Source organism: Cynoglossus semilaevis, chromosome 15 (genome assembly GCF_000523025.1).
Source record: "Cynoglossus semilaevis isolate Cse_v1.0 chromosome 15, Cse_v1.0, whole genome shotgun sequence".
Classification (NCBI taxonomy): Eukaryota; Metazoa; Chordata; class Actinopteri; order Pleuronectiformes; family Cynoglossidae; genus Cynoglossus; species Cynoglossus semilaevis.
This window is the reverse complement of record NC_024321.1, coordinates 4685894-4698357: the sequence shown is the minus strand read 5'-3', so window position 1 is coordinate 4698357 and position 12464 is coordinate 4685894. Positions and strand designations below refer to the sequence as shown.

General features: G+C 41.4%; 1 protein-coding gene across 1 annotated transcript in view; it reads right to left on the bottom strand.

Moving 5' to 3' along the window:
* Positions 1-3317: 3317 nt before the first annotated feature.
* Positions 3318-12464, bottom strand: part of fat4 (FAT atypical cadherin 4) — a 94233-nt gene continuing 85086 nt past the window's right edge. The window contains exons 13-17 of the mRNA XM_008326593.3: positions 12188-12367; positions 11636-11760; positions 10506-10723; positions 8080-8341; positions 3318-6516 (exon numbers count right to left, since the gene is read on the bottom strand). Coding sequence (XP_008324815.1) covers positions 4610-6516; positions 8080-8341; positions 10506-10723; positions 11636-11760; positions 12188-12367 — 2692 coding nt within the window. The 3' untranslated portion in view covers positions 3318-4609. The remainder of the gene's footprint in view (positions 6517-8079; positions 8342-10505; positions 10724-11635; positions 11761-12187; positions 12368-12464) is intronic.

The following is a 12464-nucleotide window of genomic DNA, read 5'->3' as shown; positions in this document are numbered from 1 at the left end:
TGTGCTCGCCTCCGTGGAGCCTGACAGAGTGGCTCCCTGACAGCGCAGTGACACATGAGCCAGGGCTCTCATGATTATGATGACGACGTTGTCTGTTTAGCATCTATCATACACTTCTATAAATGTTCTCAAGCTGGTGGCAACCAGAGTTCCTGGCTAATCCGAGCCCCTCAGTGCTGGAGTGAAACCACAAGAGTTACAGATGAAGAAAGGCCAGGCAGGCAGGCATCTCCTTCTCTCACACACGCAGACACACATACACACCACGCTTTCATGTGTGTTGAAAGGCATCGTCTGGCTGCAGTACACAGAGCACTAAAGAACATTTACCGGAAAAAGAAGCCCTGGCAGATTTGATGCATATGTGATGGGGAGACTGCATCCAAAATTAGGTGATAACTTCTAGACTGGAATTAGTCTGAGGTGTAAGGAGTCGTTAGATGAGATACTAACACCAGTACTGCTAATGAACAGTGACATACTGTAAGTTAGTCCTATGGGAGATGAGAAACAAGGTAAACAAACTCTAAACCAGTGTTGAAATCCATTAAAAAAATAAAAAAACATTTATAGTTCACTAACAGCTGAGTAATCTCATACAGCTATAAAAGGCAACAGTCAGAGGTCCTAAGTAAGTCGTCTTCATTTATCTTTCAAGTATACCACAGCAAAAAATAAATAAATCACAATCATTTCTTATAGTTTAAAGTAAAATTTGAAGTCCTGCTGTTCCTACAGTGTATGAATACACCAAATAACTAGTCTTTATAAACAAGCTTTTTGAAGGACTTCTTTCAACAACGTCAATCACAGCTCAGAGCCACATCCTTTTTCTAAATACTAGGAAACTCTTGTTGTCAACAAGGAAAACCTCTTTATGGGAATTAGGTTTTGATGACGTGGATTTGTGGATTTAGTGGAGACAAAAAGGCCTTGACTCCGTGGGAAACGAAACAGAGCCTCTTTTGCACCTTCACTCAAGATAATTAATTTATTGTGCTGCTCTGCAAAACCCATTGAGGCGTTGAAGACACTCAGTTTATATTACAACTGTAAAATATTACTTTTATTACTTCGTATGAGGCGAATACATACTGTATAAAGCAGGAAAACCAAAATATGTTATTACAACAATAACAGATTTATCGAGCCTAACAAAACGCTGAGGTAAAGAAAAAGGAAAAAAAAAAAACATCTTCATTTTCTACTCTCTTTGCCTTCCCTTCAGGTAGAAGAGATAGAAGAGATAGAAAAGAAACTTGCATTTAACTGCATCCACCCATTCCTGGTGAGCAGCCCAGAAAGCAAGAGAAATGCTTACTTAACATATCACAGACAGCCAAGGTGGGATTTGACCCTGAAACCCTCTAGTGTTTTACCAATTTGCTTAATGTCCTATCACAACATCCAGAAATTGGACCTTGGGTCTTTTTTTTATCCCACCTTGAAGCTTTGTAATTGATGTTCCCATCTCAACATAAGTCATTTTGTTACGTGATGGCATGGTATGAAGCAGGCAGGACCTAACTGCAGCACAAGGGAGACTCTCTTCAGGTGCACCAGGTTTATACAAAACTCACTTGTTCACCAGGCATGAACTCCAAACGTAAAACTCTAAAACATGAACTCCAACACATGGCACAGAGCACATGAACTGCCGGTCAAACAGAACAAACAGCACAGAACCATAATCCCACAAAGACAGAGTGAGTAAGAGGTATATCACCAGGTGACACGAGTAAGTCTAATGAACAGGACACAGGTGAGACACAGGTGAATGTGATCACACTCACTCCAACCAGCAGACAGGAAAGGGAAAAGAGACAGCCATAACACATTTTCTGATATATTAACCATGCTATTACCTTAACCTTGTCTTCCAGCTGGGTAACCTTAACGCTGATCTGCTCATTTTTATTTCGGTTTCAGTCTCTTTTACCACCTACTCACGGGTAATTTGTGAAACCTGAAGCCAGTCCCAGGTAGAATTAGACAGAAGGAATACAGCTGGTCACTACTCCATTGCAGTTCCACACATACGGTACATAGAATCAAATCACCGTCCGTACTCACTTTTACACGAGCAGAAAATTTTAATCCTCCAGTTACATTAATCCTCTTTTTGCATCCCTTGTTTTTAAGCTTAAGAGTAAAACAAATGATCATAGTGAACACCCACAGTGACACAGGAAGAACATTACAATGTCATCTGCAAACATTATGATCCATTTTATAGTCCTATTCCTCAGAGCTTCTCAGCAGAGTGTGTAATAAGCTGACTCTAAATAACAAATCCTAAACTATTTGCTTAGACTGTTCCTATTTTACGAGGCACACTTGTAATTACTTTACTGCATGTGTGGCAGAAATGATATGTTGGTGGTGGGTTTATTGTGCTCTGCGTAAAACTTTGACAAATAACAGCCAGCTGAATTAATGTATTGAACATATGTTGTATACCTGTGGGGAGCTCAGTCTTGTTATGTAACATGCAATGTTGCACTTGAAGGATATATGTGTGCAAGTGTGTGTGTGTGCCTATGTTCTCCGAGTTTCTGAGGTCTGGTAATGAATTGGGTAGTATTCAAATACTCTTATCACCCCCCATTAAGAAAATCATGTCAATGGATATGACTCCTGACTGTAGAACAATGTGCTCTCTGTGTGTACAGGCTGATACTTCTTACCTCGAGTAAGGATGGAGGCTCTTCATGCAGCATCTGCCTGATGTATTTCATGCCACACCACAGGCGTGTGACGCTGTGCAGTTTATTCAAATTCAGTAACTATATACTTGACCCACCACTCATCATCACCCATGTAATTATCATCATCAGTGTTATTATTATCACAGTATCAACATGGAACAGCCTCTCCAATGAGAAACGTTGGTAAACAGAGCTCGCTGCAGAGCTTCATGGTCATAGAAATTTAACCAGAAACTCAGAAACTGTCTCTCCGCCAAGGTCATGGCAGATCATCATGCAAGTTTTTGTTCTGTTCATTGATGAGGAAGATAAGCATCCTGCACACCAAATCACTGGGCTATGACAAAAAAAAAAGAAGATTCTGTCCAATAATCCAAATGTAACAGAACGAAACAATTGACTTCACGATATGGAGTGGACTCTATGTTTTCATTGGCTGTGTGTAACAGAGTCTTACTTTTACTCAGATTCATCTTATAATGTTACCTTCAGACCAAGTATTATTCACGGACAAACAAAGTTAGCATCGACTCCCTCAGGCTTTAAACTCACAGGTTATGTCTACGTGAATCCTTTTACCTCGACATATATCAATGTTTCTTCAGTAAATTTTAAATAAATACTTTTTTTTATTCTGTTATTGGCTTTTTACAGGTACAAAGCATACAGCATGTTATAGTTATATCAAAAGTGGAAAATACTGATGTTACATATGTAACAAATGTAAAAAATAAGTCTTTAATCTTACTTTCCCCGAAAGTAAGAACATACTTTTCTGCATATGAAAATATCAATAAAAACACAGCTTAAGTAATTAAGTTAATAAACAGTACAAAATGTAGAAACCATACATGTAAAAAAAAATGGACAAGAACACCAACAACTAATAAAACCACAATTGTTCATGTTTTTTTTTTTTTTTTTTTGTAAATGTACACAGGTTCATAGTGTTTAGTTGGGGAAAGGTCTATAAGAGCGTTACTGTACATTATTATCGACTTCATCATCGTCGTTGCCTGAAAAACAACTTGGGTTGTCAGAACACACAGATATAACAGATGTAACAGAAATCTGGGAAAGAAAAGAAGAAAACCACTCCAACTTAACTTAAGCTGGAAAAAAGATAACAAAGTGCTTCCCCCACCCAGTTACTGAAATCCTCAAAAGTTTGTAAGGCAGGAGACATAAAGACCCCCCCACACTCGAAGCATTTATCCAGTCTTCTGTGAGAAAACATACAGGGATCATGGCATTGGTGAGGTCTCAAATACCGTACAAGCAAATGGGTGTACTCCGATTCAGTCTGAGTGCCGTGTCCTGTCAGCAACAGGTGCAGTCCAGATCAAACACATGTGCTTCCATTTAGGCAAATAAAAAAATGGAACCTTTTAAACCAACCAAAACTATGATTTTTTTTCTTCAGCTTCATGGCCCATTGGAATTTTATTCCCTCAGAGTGTTAACATAATCTGCACTCTTATCTCTTAGCTTTGGATGTCACAAAGAAGTTTTCTGGAAAGACAAATCGTGGTTAATAAAACACAGCAATGCATGATCGAGATAATCTGGAAGGAACTCTGCAGTCACTAAATTGAGTTCAGCCGTAATTTTTTTTTTTTTTTCATTCCTCTTTGAGGTGAGCGGCATCAGTGATTCGTCGTAATGAGGCCTCACAGATGAATGCATGTTTGTACAGATGAGATTAAAACTTAAATAAAGACTGGAAAATGATTCCAAGGTGGCAAATGAAAAATCTCTGTCACGTCACAGGTGCCATTTTTCTGCCTTACTGCATTGAGAGTCGTCGCATATTTTCAAAAAGTCCAACGCACTCTGATATATACAGTCTCATTTATAAAAAGCAAAGAACGTTACCATGTTCTACAACATAATAAATAGTCTCATACGTATTGCTCAGCTTCCCCTTCATTTAAAATAGTCACTGAACCATCTCCACTGTTCATTTCAATGTCTTTTGCCCCTGCATTCTCTGGAAGCGAGGCTAAGTCCTTAAACACGTCCACATATTGCCCAAAGCCAGGGCCCCAGTTCAAGAGATTGTCCCAGTTAAACCCCCCAGCTTGCTGGCCCAGTTTATGGGGCAATGTATAATGCTGATCTCCAGGGGGCATCTGGGAAACTCCAGGCCCCCCCTCTGCCCTCCTACTTGAGTAACGCCTCTGCTTGAGCCTCCCACCATAGTCCTCATCGTCGGCATCTGACTCGTTGACTTGTGAGAGCTTGGGGACCCTTGATGTATAAGATACAGGTTTTTCACGGTCATACTCCATCTCTGAACATGTGAAGGAGTCATGCGAGTCACTTTCTGAGGAGGACTCTGGTGCTGGAATGCCATCTGCAGGGTTGCGGACCCTTGACAGTGGCCTGCGACAGTCCTCCTCTGAGCTGGAGCGCCCATGATCAGCACTGCAGATGCTGGGGTTGCGTGGGCGTGGAGTATTTAGTCGCTCCACTTCCTCAATGGACAGCCCCACAGGAGGACCTGTCTCCAGGGGAATTTGCTCAATCGGCTGCTTCAGCCGACTTCCAGGCCTGGAGGTGTGGCTGTGACTTGCCATGGTCTGTGGACTTTTGCTCCGCCTCCCCAGCCGAGTGGCATAGTTGAACATCGGTGGAGGCTGACACATGTCATTGTGCAGGTCTAAAGGACTGCCCTCACGACGAGCCAGATTGAGATCTCTGGTTGGAGTGTTGCGGTAAAAGGATGAGGGTTTTGTGAAAGGAGCTGGAGAGTGTCTGGACAGAGGGTTGGGAGTGGGGCAGGCTGAGTGGGAGTGGCTTAATGGTGTAGCTCTCAGTGCTTGTGTATACTGAGGCTGGTAGGTGTAACTAGTTGCACCAAGTGGTAGGGGTGACTGTCTGGCGAAGCCCAGTGGGCTGTGTCTCTGGATGGAGAACTTGGGGGTGTGGCTGCGGAACTGTTTGTAGTGCTGGATGATGTCTGCATCAGAAGGAGCGATACTGCTGGCATTGTCGATGTCATAGTGCTCAATATCTGCCTCTGGTCCGTTGCAGGGTGCGCAGGGAGCACTAGGGACAGTCTCGTTTGTGAGCGGAATGTCTGTTTCGTCGTAGATCAGATAAGGGTTTTCCCTCTCGATGATGTCTGGTTTAGGATTTCCCTCCGGTTGCTTCCGTACTGTCATGTCATCTCCATATGGTGGGATATTGTCTGGGTCATCAAAAGCTACATTCTCACTACCCTTCTTTTTCTTCTTCTTCTTTTCCTTAGGTTTCTTCTCCTTAGGTTCCTTTGGCACTTTAGTCTTGTGGCGGCCCCTGCAGTGGTTGCACAGGATCAGGCTGAGGACCACCAAGGCAAGAACAGTAGCACAGCTGCCAACAATAGCAGGCACTGCCCAGATGGGTAAGACCATTGTCTCTGCCGTGGGGATCGGGCTGCAGATGAACCCTCCATTGTTGGCTGTTTTGCAAACAGTACCTTGAGGACACTGTACACCCAGACAGGCCACCAAGGCTTCACATGTCTTTCCTGTGTAGAATTCAGAGCAGACACAGGTGTAACCCGAATACGAATCTGGCACACAGCTGCCGTGGTTTTGGCAGGGATTAGACGCACAGTCACCAGGCGGGACACACTGGTAGGTGTACCACTGGTTGACACACATTAGGCCGTCTCTGCAGGGATTGCTCTCACAGAGGTTGGGACCTCTGCAACCAATCTTGACAGATGGACTAGTCTTTGTTATTGTGACAAGGCTGTGTTCTCCACTGAATGGCAGGTTCTCCCTGTTGTACTTCACATACGCCAAACAGCCATCGAAACCTGAAAATAAATGAGCGAGAAAAAGAACAGATTTAATAAACGAGAAACAGACAACAGCAGATAACAAGGAGAAAAACATGAATCATTTCCGATCAATAGGTTTTCAATTTAACTGCTAAGACTGGACGGCTTCCATAAAAAAAAAAAAAACAGGAACAAGAGGTTAATCAGAGCTAAAGGGATTTTGTTTAGATGAGTAATTAATTCAAGCATTGAATGCAAAAAGGAAGTTCAGGCACTTCCTGCATTAAGCACTTCCCAAAAACATCTTAGAATAAAAAAAAAAACTCTTAAATCTATCATCGGCCACTTGTAGTGTTTTTTTTTAAAGGGAATCCATCTTTGGTGCCATTATGACTTCAAGACACACATCTGGCTCAGATGAATATCTCTGTGTCTAATTCAATCTCTTGCTTTGTGTGTTGCCTAACAGCGCTGCCTCACCGATGTAAATAGATTTTATTGAATTTATCCAAGTGCAGATTAAATCCATTTGTGTCTTTTCATTAGCTCTCGAAAAGTAAGTGCACGAGAGAACATGATTGCTGAGACGCGCACTGAGGTGAGGGCAGTCTGCCACAGACCTGCGTGCTTAGAATATATTTGTTTTGAAATGTACCCCGATTCCTGTGTAGAGGTCAGGAAATCACTTGTATTTATTTTACCATATTAGTTCATAGCATTTGATTAGTCCAACCCACCCCCCAAAAAATGTTTTACTTTCTGTCAAAAATTGCTTTTGTTATTTATGTATCACCTATGAACATCTTTAAAAAAAGTAAATATTAGAGCAAATAAAATTGTGTATGTTATTTAATGCAACATTCTGTAATTTTCTTATGCACGTAACATAGACACAGACTTCAGACCAGTTTTTGGTTCGTCAGGGTCAGCAGTTTAAGCAGCAGACTATTAGCTCATTTGGAGAAGGAAGAGTGTTCGCTGGATTTATAAGGGGCTCAGGAGTCACATGTACGTACTGGATGTGCATGTGCACACACTTGAATGTATGGAGAGAAGGAGGTTTCCATAACATGAGAAAACACTGCTGCATCTGTAATTTACAGCCATCCAAGAGTGGCGGGTGAGATTCTTGGTTGTATGCCAGTTTTTGAGAGCTTCAGCATGTGCAGTTTGACATTGTGTGTGAACGCACACGTACGTTTACACACACTCATAAATATACCATACATTGAATCACAGTATATCTGTCATAATTACAGATAGAGTGCTATTTTAACAATGTTTCTAGTGTTAAATATGACAAATTTGATGTCAAAACATTGACGGAATTTCTAATAAATGCCTTCTTTTAGATTACTGACTCTGTAGATCAAGGTCGAGTTAGAGAATTTAATAACGGCTGCATCACAGTCGACAGTTCCTTAAAAGGAGCACCACCCAGTCCTACTATATATGTTACATTCTTTGTGTTAAAAATTACACTAAGAATTACCTGAAACATGTTAGGGCTGCGAAAATCTCTCTTATTAACAGTTAGTGTCTGAAATATGGCTCTAATAGTGTAATCACTGGTTAAAAAAAAAAGCTCTTCAGCCTCACCTGCTGCTGTTTTCTGCTGGGCTGGTCCTGGTGGAATCCCTCCAAGAGAGAAGGTTAGAACATCAAGCCCCCCAAAGTCCTGTGTCATGTGCTGGATCACCCTAGGGTGACCACTATCCACCTGGATCACCGTGGCTGAGCCATTCTTCACCATCTGAAGTGTGTGCCAATGACCGTCAGACAACACTACGTCTCCCATGGTCCGCTCCACTTTCCCACCAACACCTGCATCTGATATGTAGTGGATGTTGCCATTCCTCAGCTAGGAGAAAGAACAAGAAAAACATAAGTGGAACAGTGGAACAGAAAATCCACTTTTTTTTTTACCATTTTTGCTTTGAATGGTTCTATAACACAAACACATCCAAGGGTCTAATAAAGTTCCAATGAAACTAATACCATCTTGTCTCTTACAAGGACCCCAAAAAATCAGTAATGACAAGTAGCCCGGAAGAGATGATTTAAAATTGGAAAAGGACCCCTTAAGCCAAGGAAGACTGAGAGTTCTGAACCTGGAAAATCAATCATGTTGTTTATCTATTAAACATCTTGTTTTCAAATATCTCTGTATAAATATAGTTCTTGCTCATAGTATAAGTACACACTGCCAATTCTTTTTTTTGACATACTTATGATGCTGTTCTTAACTACTTCGGCCATGCTGGTGATTAGATGAAGAGCAGAAGCTGCAGAGCTTGAAAACAAAATCATGTGAGACCAGGTCTCACGCTAAGGGGGTTAGTAGTAGTGATGAGAGTTGAGGAAGAGGGTCTAAAAGGTAAATTGAAGAGGATGAATGAGCCTGTAGGACTGTCTGGGCAGCTGCCCAGGATCAGACAGAGGGAGCGAGTGGTGATGGGACTGGAGTGGTGGGGGTGCTGAACTGGATAAGAGTAGAAGAAAAGAGAAATGGTACTGTAGGGAGGATGAGGGAGAACGGTGTACTGAAGTTTGATTACAGTTTACACCCAAAGAAAGTGTGTGGGTTGATGATTTATGACGCAGATGCGTGATACAACATACGTAGACGTGTTGTGTGTGGATACTCAGGCTAAAGGGTGAATACACATTTATGCCTGGTTGCTGAAAGAGCCATCAGGATGTAGTCGACTGAGTTTAGTCTACACTTTGGATCAAGTTTGCTGATTTAAGGACAGTTGAAGTGAACTTTCTACCTTTAAAAATGGAGATACTATGACACCAGCTTGGTTAAAAGCTTAAGCTAAAGTGTTATTAGTCTTGGACAAATCAAACCAGAAATAATGTTAAAATCCATTGGGTCAAGGAGAAACATTCAGTCCAAGCTGCATTATTTTTAATACATATCTAATCACTTAAATAATGCTGGAATCCTAAGCTTCACATATAAAAAGTTATTTCTGACGCAAAACCATCGAGCAGCCATACTGTTGTGTTTGGCTGCAGTAAAAGATGATTAATGTGCTGACAACAGCAGGTAGCTGGTCATGACTAAGAATGAATAAGTTGTAGATTCTTTCATCAAATCTTGGTGATCAGACAAAATATAGGCCGAATACAAGAAAAGTGTATTGTGAAAATGAGCAGGCTATTTACTGGGAATATTTAAACATGTCACGGAGTGGTAGAGTTATTCAAAGAGCAGACGGACTACACAGAGCCAAAAAGTCTGTTCAAAAATATACTTATAAAGTAGATCTTTGTCTGTTCCATAAACCCACAAGAATGTGAATGTGTTGGTTTCATATTTCTGTGTATCATTTTCTTAAGCTATTGGACAGGTTTTACTAAACACAGGTGTGGTAATGTCTAGCTCTAATTATTAGGCTCAGTTGGAGCTAACGTAATATCTGTTACATTTTAGCCAATTTAATCTAGTTTTTAACTCATTGTATGTTCTTGGCCCTGAGGCAGTGGTTCCCAAACTTTTTCTGCAGTGCTCACATTTTGTAGATAGGACCCCCACTTTGACAAATTCATGACTATTGATCCAAAACGTGATATTCTCACCCACTGTGACATGAAGAAAGAAATACATAAAAAGACATTTATTCACTTTAATCTGCTGCACCCTCCCTGCTTAGCTCTGCGCCCCCAAGGGTGCCTGGCCCCCTACTTTGGAGAACCATGGTCCTAAAGAAACCTAGACTGCTTAATTTATTCAGCTATATTATGTATATTCCTCCTTGTGACCATTTCAATATTCTGGTGTGTTTCCTTTATGAACACCTGTAGTTCACTGGCATAAATCCAATTGTTGAACTGCACAGTTATGACATCAGGTGCAGCAGTTTAGACTGTACTGGGAATTACCTCTAACCCTATTCACATTAATGGTCTTGTCGCTCTTCACTGTATAAATAAAAGTTAATTAAAAGAACCTGAGTGTATTTTAAGGGCTCTAAACCACATCACTCTGGACATGATGTCATTTCTCCCTCTCTCACCTTTACAGTCGTGTAGTTGCTGCTCTCCTGCACATGCAGCAGGGTGCCAGTCTTGCTGCGTGTCCTGAACTTAATCTCCAAGCTGCTGGGACCGCCGCGTTGTACAGGCCTACCCTGCAGCGACTGTTGGAGCAGGACGTCGCGTTTCGGACCCTGCTTCAGGGAGTAATCCAGTCTGCCGGTACCATCTAGAGACAGGGCGGTGTCTGGTGTAATGTCTGTGGGAGACAGATGGAGAAGGCCAGTCAGTCCAGTTATGACTCAACACTGGTTTCACAGGCACCTTCCAATGGCTGTAATATAAAATATGTTCACTCTCCTACTCTAAATGATTTTCCTGTCGTAACCACAAGCTGCACCATACGTTCTCACCAGTAGTTAGAAATATTTTCTCATAAATGAAAAATGTAGAACACTTCCCCAAATGGTGAATTTGCTCTTGAGGCAGAACCTAGATCCATATTTAATCTGCCGTAAAAAAAGTTCTAAACTATAAGTTGTAAGTCTGGTAAAGACAGAAATAGTAGGCTACACTTTAATAATGCAACAGGTACCCCCTTCTGACAGTCTGCCTGTCTGTAGCCAAACCCTAGCGCCAACATCACATCTGTTTATGTCATTTGGCACATTTTTTTATGCCAGATGCACTTCTCATCATTATTACTAATTGGTAAAGGCTCGGGCATGAGACATCATCGCAGTGGTTTAATCATTAGGCAGATAGAGCTCTCTGACCTTTAGTCAGAATATCACAGACCCTGTCTTTAATAGCTGTGTTTAAATGCTATTGCTATTTTATATTAATCTCAAATGCAATGATTCAAGTTCAGATACCAGCTTTGTCAGTAATTGGGTCGAAGAACTAGAAGATAATTATATAGTAATAATAATAATAATAATACTAAAACTAATACTACTGCTTATAAAAATGTATTTGGCTCATTATACTGTTAGAAGCTGCAATGAATGACGAATTGTTGCTGTTTAATGTCAGATTTTCTCATATGATATATATATACAGTATATAAATATATTCACTACATAACAGTTCACTATAAGGACAGAAGTGTTTTTTTTTCCCAAGCATATTTTTCATCTCAAAAAACACTTCACACGCATTTTTTGCTTACATTTTTCACAGTATTTGCCTGTGAATCCATCCACACACTGGCACTGTTGCCAAGACCAGTGGTCCAAACAGGTGCCCCCATGTCTGCAAGGGTTCGCCGTGCAGGCTCCTTCCAGTCTTGGACATCTATAGACAGAGAAATTTAATAATTGGACAGTCAGTTTGAAAATAAAGCCACAGAGCCAACACCTGGGGAGATTTGGAAAAGAGGGACTTCAGAAAAAAAGAAGCAGACGAGCTGTGATTTCCCTATCCTGTGCAGCAACAAAAAAATCCCATAGAGAAACCAAGAAGAATTTGCATATTAAAAGATCTGTTCTCACTCCACTATTCACCAGTAAGAGTGGCAACGGAAAAAAAAAAACTCTGAAATTCTGCAAATGGTTTACCCTGTCAAAATTCTGCCATTTGTATTAAAAAACAAAATCTTCTTAAAAAGTCTGGAGACGCTTAGAGTTTGAGCAGACTTCCAACAGCGAGTGTCAATAAGGTCAGAGAAGAGAGACAGACGAGAAGACAGCACAGAGAAAGGTGGGGTTCATGGGCTGCCGACCTGTCAAGGATGCCACGCGATGCCAGCGCCTGACTGGGCTCCAATGGGCGGCCATTGACGGCAAACTCCATGATGCAGCCGACAAAGTCGTGGGTGGCAATCTGACCACGCCGATGAAGGACAGGTTCTATTGACCTGACACCCCCCACAGAGAGCCTGTTGGGCTGAACATCCAGGATCCTGCACACACACACAAATGAACAGTGGCTGTCGAAGCAACAGAAAGGATGCATAGAGACTAAAAAAATCATGCATAGAAATCCCAACTTTCACAGAT